The following is a 12,920-nucleotide window of genomic DNA, read 5'->3' on the forward strand; positions in this document are numbered from 1 at the left end:
AAGATAAGATAAAGGAAAGATTTAAAATAGCATCTTGCAAAAGCAGAAATAAGTATGGAAATTGAATTAAGTTAAAGAAAATGTAAGCAATCGAATACAATGATCCAACAGGTCATGGTTTCTGTAGAGACTCAAGTCCAGGAACTTAACCTTAAAGGAGTAATAAGAGGCATATTAATTAGGGGCTCCTTTAAAATGGAATATGCAAAAGTTTGCTTCTCCCCATCCCAGAAGTCTGATATGTAAGAAGAAAATTCCTAAATCAGCACAAAATCCTCATTGTGCATCTCAATGGTCCATAAAACTCACAAGTCCAGCACAGAGGCAGTGACTTTCTCTATTCTCTGTACCTGACAGCTGGGTTTAAATTTATACTTTAGTGGGGGGAAACTTCATTAGTAACAAAGGATGAGCCTCATGGCTGTAAATGAAATTAAAAGGTTTATTGATAAGCAATGAAAAATAAAGCCATCATGGTGCAAATTTAAAGCTGCAAGGAAATTTCATTGAGGTTAAGGCAGCGTAATGTAATACAATGTATAATCAATGCAAGAAGAGTAATAAACACAGCAGGGCAGGGTTAAGAAAAAACTAAAACGCCTTTCAGCTGTTTGAATAAGTATTCGATAAACCAATAACAAAGCAAGTTGCATTTTTAAAAAATCATGCCTGCATATTGACAAGTCTCACATTGTATCTTCTGTAAGGATAAATAATAAAACTCCTTCCCTCCATCTCCCTGCTATTCAAAGATGTAATATATTAAGGGAAAGAATAATTTGTAACAATCAATCAATCCTATTTCTCACTTTGTGGAAGTCCTTCTCTATAAAGATCAGATCGTTCGTTTCACAACCATCTGTAGATCTGATTTGATAACCCTTCCTGTCTTCCTCTCAACCTGGTTGGGAATCTCTGTATGGGATGAGGGGTTAAGTATGGGTTCTCCTGATTCTAGGGGTGTCTGTGACAGATGTCAAGATGGTAGCTTGGGACCTCCTGACCAAAGTTAAGAGAACAAAGTCCTAACTCTTTTTAAGTGTGTTATGCAAAATAAGGACAGAGCTTTGATTGTGCAAATGGCTACCATCTTGAAATACCTCTATGAACGCCTCTGCTTGACTCAGGTCAAGGCGGCTTCTGCCTCACCCAGAAGATGAGCGCCTGCCCTGTGGAATCAGCTTCCCCTTGAGCTCCGGATGGCCCCGGATCTCCGGTCCTTTCGTCGCGACCTCAAAACATTTCTTTTCCATCAGGCTGACCTGTACTGACGATAGGGTTTTTTTTAAAAAAATGTTTTTAATATTTTATCACTGGGGCTTTTTTTAACTTTTGTATTATTGTGTTTTATTGTTGTTAGCCGCCCCGAGTCCTTCGGGAGATAGGGCGGCATATAAGTCCCAAAAATAAATAGATAGATAGATAGATAGATAGATAGATAGATAGATAGATAGATAGATAGATAGATAGATAGATAAGATGGCTTCCATCTGACCACTGACTCCCTTCCTTTTCTTCCAGCTCTTGCCTGTCCTGAGAACAGTCACTTTGAGGAATGCATGTCCTGCTCTGAATCCTGTGACACCCTGAGCATGGGGCCTGTGTGCTTGGACAGTTGTGTGGAGGGCTGCCAGTGTGACAAAGGCTTTGTGCTCCGGGGCACCCAGTGCATTCTCCGTAGCGACTGCGGCTGCAGCTTTGAGGGCCACCATCTCTCCACCAACCAGTCCTTCTGGATGGACATTGATTGTCAGTACTTCTGCTACTGCAATGGCTCCGACAACAGTGTGCGCTGTGAGAACCTCCCTTGCAAAGAGGACGAATATTGCCTGGAGGACAGTGGCCTATATTATTGTCAGGTCCGCACAGATGCCTCCTGCATCATTTCTGGCTACAGCCATTATTTGACCTTTGATGGATTTGCGTTTGACTTTCAGAGCAGTTGTCCTTTGGTCCTTTGCACAACCATTGATCGCCAGAGGTCAGAGAAGTCAGATATTTTCCCTCAGTTTACAGTTGTTGCCAAGAATGAGGATCGGGACCCTTCTCTGGCTCTGTGGGTGAAGCAGGTGGAAGTGGACGTTTTCAGCTACAGCATTGTTATCCATCGAGCCTACAAACATACTGTGCTTGTAAGCCAATAGAGAGTTCTTTCCTCCATTGCCTTAATCAGGATAAGAGGTTGAAACCATCCCAAACAAGTTAATTTGGGGGGTTTATGTGTGAAAGTAGAAAGTCCACCAGGTTGAAGTTGACTTTATGGCCTCCTCTTGATCATGTCCATGTCTGTGTAATTTTCTGTTTGTTATTATCTTCTAGTGGGTTTTCTTTTTAACTTTCCTGTCTACTCTTAGTTTTCCCAGTGGCATTTCTTCTCGGTATTAATCAGGTCTGACCTAGCTTGATTGTCCAGGATCAGCTAGGTGTCCAAGTACTATGAACTGAGCTGGATTTTTAACCTGACTGTGAGAAAATCCTGCAGAGATATGGAGACCTTACCAAAAATAAGTAGTAAGCTTCTCATGAGGAGTGAGGGTTCAAACCTGGATTTCCTAAGTCAGCTGGTCTTTTTTGAAGTGTGCCTCCTTCAACTGCCCTCTTTCACTGACTTTTCTTGCATCTTTTTGCAGATCAACAAGGAGCGTCTTTACCTGCCTTTGAAGCTGGGCCAAGGGAAGGTCAACATATTCACCTTCGGATTCCACATCATTATAGAGACTGATTTTGGGCTGAAGGTAGTATATGACTGGAGGACCTTCCTCTCCATCACGATTCCACGGAGCCTCCAAAATAGCACATATGGCCTTTGTGGGAGATACAATGGCAGCCCAGATGATGATCTTCAGACCTCTGGTGGCCTTGTTGTCTCCAGCATTAATGAGTTTGGCCATAGCTGGGCCAAGCGGGACCCCTTTTGCCAGGCTGGCTGTGGTGATAGGTGCCCAACTTGTCGTAAGGTAGAAGGCTTCTGGAAGCCTCAGCAGCTGTGCAGTTTGATTCCTAGCAAGAGCGGTGTCTTCTCCAGGTGCCACAGTAAGGTCAACCCAGCCTTCTTCTACAAGAACTGCTTATTTGACACCTGCATTGATGGTGGAGCAGTGCAGACAGCTTGCAGCTGGCTGCAAAATTATGCCAGCACTTGCCAAACCCAGGGGATAGCAGTCACTGGCTGGAGGAACTTCACCTCATGCTGTGAGTAGAATCTTCTTTCTCCTCCTTCTCCTTCTCCTTCTCCTTCTCCTCCTCTTCCCCCCTCCCCCCTCCTCCTCCTGACATTTTGTCTTGATGTCTGGGTTTGCTGGGATTTTCATAGTGCTATTTATTACAGTTTGTATTACAGGCAAATCTAGACATCCTTTCCATCTTAATAAATAAGGTTCAGAAGGCTTGGTTGGGATTATCTTTCTGACTTGTAAGGAGAGATAGAAGGCAGAGCTCCTGGTTTATTTAATCGCAAAAAGAATGAACACCACTAGTTAACTGAATTCCATGCTTCAGTCAACAAACTCCATGGTTATAGTCAATAAGGCACATAAAATCAGCCCATCATCACACTGCTGATTTTGAACAAGTTCATACAAGTACAGCCTCAGTCAAAACAATAAGGTCAGATATAATTGTGGGTTGCAACAAGGCAGGCTGAGATTGCTTGGGTAACAATTCAGGAAGATCAGAGAGTTGTCCTATGTTGCTTAGTTGCCACCCAGCCTTCTCAATCCTTTCCCAAGATATCTTTGGCCTTCACCCAGTAACTAGAATCCAGATTTGATATGCATTGCTTAGGCAGATCAAAGCATGTATTTTTGGAACACTGCAGTTCTTGTCTGGAAAGATAAAGGTTTAATTTCATCTACCTAAGGCAATTCTTCATTTATCAAATGCAAATGTTATTAGTTTATGCAAGTGAGCAGGAAGCGCATGCATTTGCTGTGAAGAGCTTCTCCTGTCAATAGGTTACCATGCATTGTTCAATTATTCTTCTCACAAATGAAGACCCAGAGCATCTCAGGCAGGCCGACCGTCTGGCAAATCCATTGAAAAGTTGCTTTCCTCACTAATCAGATTTACAGATTAAATTAGTACCTTTTTCTCTCTCTGCAGATTGACAGCCTCCATCAGCCTGGCCTCCTCCACTAAGGGATTCATTAACAGCCCTGAGAAAAATGGAGGCGGGTGGAAGAGAAAAGCTTTGAAATTAGGCATTTCTCTGCTCTTGTCTTGGCCCTTTGGAAGGCTGGGCGGTTCTTCAAATTGTCTCTTTGGCTGGAGAAAGGGAAGAAGTTTTTGAGAAAGCTACAGTGATGTTTTGAGAGCAGTGTAGCATTCAAGCGTGCAGGGATTTCTGTTTTCCAGTTGTTTCTGGACGGAGGCTTTGGTTTTGATACAGCTCAGAAATTCCTTGTTCAAACACAGTGGCATTTTTTTTGGCGGTTTCAAAAAAGGAGTAAGAGTGGTCAAACCCTTGCTTACCAAGTTCTCTTTCTCTACTTATCTCTCTCTTATTTTTAATCCCTGGAGTTGATGAACTGGGAAGTAAACATCACCCTCCAAAGGCAGGATTTGATCTCAGGCCTGCCACAGGAGGACAGTGAGGGCAGGCAATATGGACAACTACTTCATATTGCCACCAACTCTCTGAGAAACTTTCACTTTCTTCAAACATTGTAGATTTGGAGACATTTTCTCCAAACCAAAGACCATCTTTCTTGTTCAGGCTTAGTTTATACATAGTAGACCATCTTTTACTAAACCACAGGTAATTCTAGTTGCTCATTCTTAGCTAACCAAGTCCAGAGGAATCTTTGCCCATCACTTGTGAATGCCAGTAAATATGTTTTCCCAATTTAGCTTGGGTAGATGGCTCTCGAGACTCTCAATTACCACAACCAAGATGTTCTTGAGGATTTAAGCTCCTTGGGCATATTATGTCATATAGATGTATATGGGTTCACCACGTTAATATATGACTTCCAGACCAGGATACACCCATGTTAAGACGTTTTGTCCCATGTGTTCTAGTGGTCAGCTGCCCTCCCAATAGCCACTATGAAAGCTGCGTGAGTGTGTGCCAACCTCGTTGTGCTGCCATCCGGCTGAAAAGTGACTGCAACCATTATTGCGTGGAAGGATGTCAGTGTGATCCAGGGTACGTCCTTAATGGCAAAAGCTGCATTCTTCCTCACAACTGCGGCTGTTACTCAGATGGCAAATATTATGAGGTAAGCCCAGGGTGTCAAAATGGGGTCTTGGGCTGTGAGGATTTTCTGAGTCAGTAACTGGAGGCCTGGGAGATAGTGTTGCCAAAGCAGAGAAGAGATGGGACATGGGTGTCCGGAAGGGTGGGAAAGGGCACGACCACAGCCATTGCACAAATGCCATGGTTCAGTATTAAGCATTGCATCAGTCATAGAGATGCAAGTATGCAATGGTGGTGTTTCTGTGACGATGTCACAACGAGTATCTGTCTGTCGTTCTGGCATCATTGTGGCTTGTTTCAGACTCTCCTGGAGTAGGATATGTTTTCTGGATTAGGCATGGCTGGAATTCAACAGTAACAACATAGTTTGGTCCAGTGTGACTTAGAGGTCCAACAATTTGGTCTCATTTCTTTTTGTCTAAAAGACAATATTGGCAGTGAGGTTCTGGAAGAACGTCAGCCAAATAAAGCTCTAAATACAATCAGTCTCTCTTTCTCTCTCTCTCGTTTTTTAAACAGGATTTCTGTAATACATTAAGGGAGAACATTTTTCTGTCCCCTGTCCTGAGTAGCTTCCATTATGAGTGTGGCTCTACAATCTACATGAATTCTTCCTATTCTTGCAATAGATACAAAAAAGCAAGATACAAAAAAGCTATTTTTGTTTGTTTTAAAAAAGAGAGTCACTATGTGAAATTCTCCTCCAAGCCTCCTTTGCTTGGTAACGATGCATTTCTAAACAGGCAGCTGTAAATCTGTGCAGCTTAGCGGCTGCCCCTTTCCAGTGCCCTGTTTCTTTCAGGAGAAATAAGGAGATATTTGCTTTTACACCATCATCTCTGTTTCTTGCGACCTTTAGTATCCAAATCAAGATGCTCACTTCATCTGTACTGAAGGAGCCTTCCTCATCTATATTCATCCAAACAACAATAACCACAATGAGCAAAAAAAAAAAGATGAGAAGCCTTGTAGAATTTGTGCAAATTATAGTTTTTTTTTCTGCCTTAAACTGCCTGTGGGATTGCTTAGTAAAGAGGTTCTAAATAGGAAGAAAGCAAAGGAAAAGAGATGGAATGTTCTTGGCCTGTTATTGTTGCAACAATAATGCTCCATAGCAGGTTGACTTTGGGGGACGTAAACACAGTTTTTTGGGGAATTGGTTCACGGAGCTTTAAAAAAGGGATTTTGTTTTTTGCAGATAATTTTCAGGGACTGAATTTTTCCCCTCCTATTCCTCTACATTGCCAGTCAATATTGCTGTCAGATTCGGTCTCCGTAGAATGACCTCATAAAGGACAATTCTGGAATAATGCACTGGGTGCTCCTATTAGCGATATAGTTCTATGCAGGATGCAGTACCATTTTAGCATCGGTTTCATCCTCACCATGCAGTGGCACCAGCTCTCAATAATGGGATGATACGTTCAGTCTTTTTTTCAAGGGAGAGAGGGAAATATAAGAAGATAGCAGCTTTGTCATGTTCTCCGCATCCCTTGATGGACCCAGAGGAGATCCTTACCTGTCATTTTCTGATTTCTGATTCTCCAGAATTTATTCTCTCAGATTAGTGCAGAAGAAGCCATAAATTCATAGAAAAGACATTTCATTTGCAGAGGAAAACTAATAAATGAGAAACAAAGGGGATTAATCAAAGTGAAAGATGATTGTGAGTAGGTTTTATTTTGACATGGGGATATTAAATGTTATTTCTGAGTTAGTCATCAATCTGGTGATTATTTTTCAATGGGACAAGTTGATATTTCTTGGTTCTTGTCCCAATAAATTATTTACCTTGTCTTACATCTTCTAGGGATCAATCAATAATCCGCATCAGTTTTCTATGGTTTCATTCATAAAGCTTTTCCTCCATTACCCTGTCTTCTTCTCCTCTTCATTTTTTTGCCTCAGTTTATGTATATAGGTTTCCCCAATATGCACATTTTTCTTTCCTAAAATATTAATTTATATACCTATTCTAACCAAAGGTCTGCATTTTTATGTGCTTTCCAGTATGGCATTGATATATTTATTGCATCATATCAAGGATGCTGCTAATCCAAGCAAGGCAACAATGGGCCACCAACACAAATATAAGACCAAATAAGTAGTTTTCCATGTTTGGAGAAGACAGCTTGAGTTAAAGATGGGCATATCCCTCTTTTTATTTGTGAAATGTTAAATGGAACGAGATAGCTTAGAAATGTTGCCAAGGAATAACTAGGCTTCTTAGAAGTAGCCTTTAGCCTCCTGTCTCTTCAAAATAACAAAGTTTAAGAAAAAATCATTGGCTGTTCCCATCCAACGGATAGATAAAGCTAATGTGAAGAATCATTTCTGGTGCCAGTTTTGTCTTTCTACTTCCTGTACTTGGCTTTTTACTTCTCAAGTAAAAGAAAAAAGTAGCTGGATTTATTTGATCAGTCTGAGCTTGCTCTCCATTATGCTATAAATCTGATAATGAAAGAATGGAATGCAATATGTGCTCCTCTGCAGAGCTACACTTCAGCAGTCAAAAGGCTATTGGTATCACTGCCCTTTGGAGGAGTGGGCAGAGATGTTGCTATGGCAACTCTACCTTTGAATTTCCTCCCTTTTACAGGTCATGAACATAACAGGTCAAGGACACCAGTCAGGAACTTTTCACAAGTCTTTTGATCTGCCAGAATTAGGTCTTCAAGACATAATATGCGTTATAAAAAAAAGATCCCATGGAGATTTTAGGAGCTGTTGCTTTTAGTAGGTTGGTCACAATCATTTCTTTGTAGTAAATTGTGATTTGTGGTTACACTAAACCACAGATTGTCCTAGGATTTCAATTCTTTTAATTTTACTTTTTGGGGGCCACAGAGTGGTTTACATAAAATGTAGCGTATTATGTTTGGATGCAACAGAAAACTATAGCGTGCTAAACATTCAGAAATAAGTTTTCAAGTTGCATCAGTCAAAACGTGGTTGAAGAATAGAAGAAAATTAAGGCTCTACGCTTTTCTTTCACATCTTTCCAAATCACTCTCTGCTGATGCAAGCTGAACACACACTGCTTATCAGAAGTGGGATGATATGCTGAACATGTGTGATCTGATCTGTTTCTAGCTTAGCTAGATATCGGTTTGAAATGGGGGATTGAAATGGGTTATCTTGAAAACCCAGTATTATTATACATCTCTTGCCCTCTAGAAAAAAAGACATTCTAAGGTTTTGTTTGGAGAGAATTATATTGATCCAAACCCCACAGATTTTCGTTTGCCCTAGAGCTTCTGACAAGAGGACATGTTAGGCTATCCACTAAGAAATGCCCTACACAGCCTCCCTCTCCTGGTGAAAAATAAAAATTTTGAGGAGCCAGCTAGTTCCTGCATGGTTCCACTCTGCAGCTAGCCTGATGAACTGCAGAAAGATTTAGTAGTTAGGCTACTGTCTGGTTCCTAAAAGAAAGAAAAAAATCTCTATTTAGTTCACTGTGTATGGCAATTGTTTCTTGTATAGCTGAATTGCATGTATCATGTTACATTATCTAACTAAAAATGCTTTAACTCAAGTCAGGAAGAACTGTATATTGAAACACCAGCACAGTGGAATGAATGTTTATCTCATACATCCTGCAAATCAGCAGCAGACACTTGACAGGGGAGTTAAAATATACAGTATGTTCTCTGCACAGAAAAATATGTGCGTCTGTGTTTGCATGCATGAATGCTGCTTTCTCTTAAAAATAAATAATAAGAAATTACAATCATAAAATAAACCAGACAATCCATCCATAAGCAAATAAGTTATTATTGGACAAGGCAAAGAATTGGAATAAGTGTTCCATTGGAACAAGAAGCAAAATAAAATAAATGAAATTGCAGCAAAACAAAGAATGCCATGGACAGGTAAAGTCTCTGTAGGTCAAGCCCAGCAAGAAGGCATAGAGAACAGGGCAGGAGTCTCAGAGTTGGGCTTTGGATCCTTGTTCCATTCTCCAGGGTGTTTGGAGGGGCTTTAGAGGTGTTGCTTTCGACACTTGGAACAACTGTTTGCATCCTATCTCTGCCTTTCCCTCCCCCCTTTTGTACAGCCCAAGCAGCTTTTCTGGAACAGCGACTGTACACGCCGTTGCCGTTGCTTTCGGCGCAACCTGATCCAGTGTGACCCTCGGCAGTGCAAATCAGATGAGGAGTGCGCCCTCCAGAATGGAGTTCGGGGTTGCTTCAGCATGAAGAGCTCCTACTGCATCGCTGCGGGAGGAGGGGTCTTCCGCACGTTTGATGGCGCCTTCCTCCGCTTCCCTGCCAATTGTGCCTTCGTCCTCTCCACTATCTGCCAAAAGCTCCCCGACATCTCTTTCCAGCTCATCATCAATTTTGATAAGTGGACTTATCCCAACTTGACCATAATTTCACCAGTTTACTTCTATATTAATGAGGAGCAGATTCTTATCAGCGATCGAAATACAATTAAGGTACAGTATCAAGTCATTAAGAATCTTTTGGAGCGGGGGGGGGCTCTGGGGTGTGGATGGGCTGTAGCTGTCAGTAGCCTCCCAATTTTGCCAATCACTTTGCCGATGTTTGAGATGCCACCAAACAAAGAAGAAAAGGCCACAGAAGGAGGGTTTGGAATATGCATGACCCAAAGCCAGACTTCCAAACTTGGCTTTAGAAGGGCATCTACTCTGCTGAAAAATGGGAGGAGGAGCATCTTACAAACTAAAGTATTTTTACCTCCACAATTAGGTGAATGGCACATCAGTGAGCATTCCTTTTGTGACTGGTTTGTCAACTAAAATCTATAGCCTGGAGGGTTTCCTGGTCATAGACACAAGTCCAGATATCCAGATCCATTACAATGGATTCAACGTAATCAAAATTGCCATTAGCGAACGCTTGCAAAACAAAGTTTGTGGGCTTTGTGGAAATTTTAATGGAGATCACACTGATGACTATGTCACCCTGCGAGGGAAGCCAGTCGTCAGCAGCGTGTTCCTGGCACAGAGCTGGAAAACCAATGGCATGCAGAAGAGGTAACGAGCTGGGCCAAGTGAGTGATATGTTCAGAAGAACTTGGTCATTTTGCTGGCTGCATCAGCCACATGTTCACCCACCTGTGGGCTTCCAGGGGCCACATTTAAAAATAACAGTTTTGTTTACAATGTACTTTTAAATAATCACTGCACAGACAAAGAAGGCATCAAGGATAGTTTGGATGGGCCTATTTGGGAAGTTGGGTGGATACATCAGTGCAAAGAATTGCTGGAAAAAGTTGGTGATGAGGGGAGTATCTTTTTTATGGCAGTTCACCAGCTAATTTTAGCAGCAAATGATTTTCCCAGCTTCTGTTATAGTTTTAGATGGACACTGAAAGACTCACAGTGGGATTGGTTCTCCTATCTCATTTTGCCAACTCTAGGAAAAGAAGCAGAATCCAACCCTTTTGCAATAACTAGAAGAATGTGGAGAATCCAACCACTAGTTCCTTTCCCATAAATTGTTTAGGTTTTAGTTCTGCTTTCAAAGGCTAGGAAGGATATGTCAAATAGTTATGATGCTCAGTGACCTGAAAAGGCACTTCTGTGTCTGAAGGGCTGACCATTGGACAGCAGTTAATTGAAAGACAGGAACTGGAAACCCATACAATTAGGAAAGGGTTAGAATTTAAGCAACTGACCCATGTCAGAATAATTCAGAGCTGTTCACGTCTCATCTTCGATCAAAACCTCTGTTGTCCTTTCTGTTGAGTAGCTAATGGCCAATGGGAGTGGAAATAATTCCTTACCAGAGGGATGGTCCAAAGTAGAGTCTAACCAGGGTGGGTCACCATTTATGGTAAGAACATGTGAAATCATAACGCTGTGATTACACTGATGTTGTAAAAAGCCATGCTTTATTTAACAATAGTTTAGTGAATAAACCAAAGATAGCTGTAATGGTATTTGGAATGACCTTGGGAGATGGGGAAGAACTACAGCCAGGGCAACCAACCGCTAAAAGGCAGCTTAGCCCACAGCAGGAAAGAGAAGAAACAGTCCCCAGTTTCTTGGCTGTAAACACGGCAGGGGAGAAATGTGGCTTCAGACTTGTAAGATTGATGTCAGCCTCATGAGGTAGTCCAGACAGAGTTCCTTCTAAGAAATTTGCTACATCCACATTCCTGTTGAGGGCTAAGCTGCCTCTTACCAAGTCATAGCCTTGGCTATGGCTCTTCCCTGTCTCTTAAGATTATTCTAACATACTATTACACTGGCAGAGTACAAACCACATGCTAAGTTAAAAATAATGGTTTTACAAACCATTATTGTTATATCCTTTTGGTTCTGTAATTTTTGTGTTTATGATTCCAGCTGCAACGAGCTCCAATATTCACAATATGCTGCTGCTTGTGACAACGTTCAAATCCAAATCCTGCAGAGTGACAGCTACTGCCTGAGGCTCACTGATATGAAAGGTTTCTTCCAGCCTTGTTATGGATTGCTGGACCCATTGCCTTTTTATGAATCATGTTTTCTTGATGGCTGCTACAATCAGAAGAAGTATCAACTCTGTGGATCCTTAGCAGCATATGGGGAGGCATGTCGCTCCTTCGGGATCCTCAGTACAGAGTGGATTGAGAAGGAAAATTGCTGTAAGCAAGCTTGTCTTAGTATAGTTTAGTTCTTCTTCAGTGTCTTCATTGCATTCCCCTCAGTGGAGAATAAAAAAATGTAAATATGGGCATATTAGATGTGGAAGAGTCTTCTCCTTGCCATGGTTTTCACCATAAATGCTTCCTTGATTGCTAGCATAATAAAAGGTTTCCCCACTAGATGGTCATCAAAAGAACTTTAGAGCATTCTAAGAATGCTGGAGAGATACAATGTTTTATCAGGGGAAGAAGCCTTTGAAGACATGGTAGGGAATATTTCAGTAGTTTATTTTTCTGCTTAGAGTTTGCCTCCTGTCTTTCATGGAAATCTCTCCCCGCCAAAAAAAGGAACATAAAATAAATCAGTTACCCTTGTCTGTTTCCCACCCCCACCTTTTTATCTTTTTTTAGCAGGAGTGGTTGAAGATCCCTGCATGGGAGTAGACTGTCCCAACAGAACTTGTGATGTGGACAATGATGGAGAACTGTGTGGCTGCATTGAACCTCCTGTCTATGGAAACAGTGAGTGCCCTACAAGTAGATCCTGATGAGAAATGCCCTATGAGGTTTCTGTGGTAATCCTCTTCCTTCTTCTCACAGACACACATGATATCCTAGATGCTGAGGTGACCTGCAAAGCTGCCCTAATGGAGGTGTCCATCTCAAAGTGCAAGCTATTCCAACTGGGTTTTGAAAGGGAAGGTGTCCGCATCAATGACCGCCGTTGTCCTGGCATTGAAGGTGAAGATTTCATCTCCTTCCAGATCAACAACACAAAGGGAAACTGTGGAAACATTGTGCAGGTCAGAATGTTTGAGGGACTGTGGGTTTATTTTCCCCCTTGTGGCAATTGGTTTCTTATGAAAGCTTCTGGATAAGCTTCATTTTTTTTTGCGATGGATGTGATTTTCATCTCTCCTATCAGAACATCACCACAGACATTTAATTTTTTGGAATTTTTCCTCTATGATCAAATGAGCAGTGTGAATAGAAACTTACAATGCCAAACACATCAGTGGCAAATTTTAGACATTGCCATTAGCCCTTTATTTCTTGGGCATGGATGTCTTACTCTACATGTCTGGCTTCCCTTTCTTCTTAGCTCATAGAAGACATGAAG

The 12,920-nt window shown here is 41.6% G+C and overlaps 1 protein-coding gene across 1 annotated transcript in view; it reads left to right on the top strand.

Annotated features, from left to right (window-relative positions):
* The window catches only part of TECTA (tectorin alpha), a 39,933-nt gene that overhangs the window by 23,693 nt on the left and 3,320 nt on the right, over positions 1-12,920 (top strand). Inside the window, exons 10-17 of the mRNA XM_081333825.1 lie at positions 1,522-2,132; positions 2,631-3,192; positions 5,020-5,219; positions 9,258-9,641; positions 9,916-10,202; positions 11,520-11,800; positions 12,212-12,322; positions 12,401-12,603. Of these exons, the coding sequence (XP_081189951.1) occupies positions 1,522-2,132; positions 2,631-3,192; positions 5,020-5,219; positions 9,258-9,641; positions 9,916-10,202; positions 11,520-11,800; positions 12,212-12,322; positions 12,401-12,603 (2,639 nt within the window). The remainder of the gene's footprint in view (positions 1-1,521; positions 2,133-2,630; positions 3,193-5,019; positions 5,220-9,257; positions 9,642-9,915; positions 10,203-11,519; positions 11,801-12,211; positions 12,323-12,400; positions 12,604-12,920) is intronic.

Source organism: Vipera berus (genome assembly GCF_964194415.1).
Source record: "Vipera berus genome assembly, chromosome: 8".
In the NCBI taxonomy this organism is placed as follows: Eukaryota; Metazoa; Chordata; class Lepidosauria; order Squamata; family Viperidae; genus Vipera; species Vipera berus.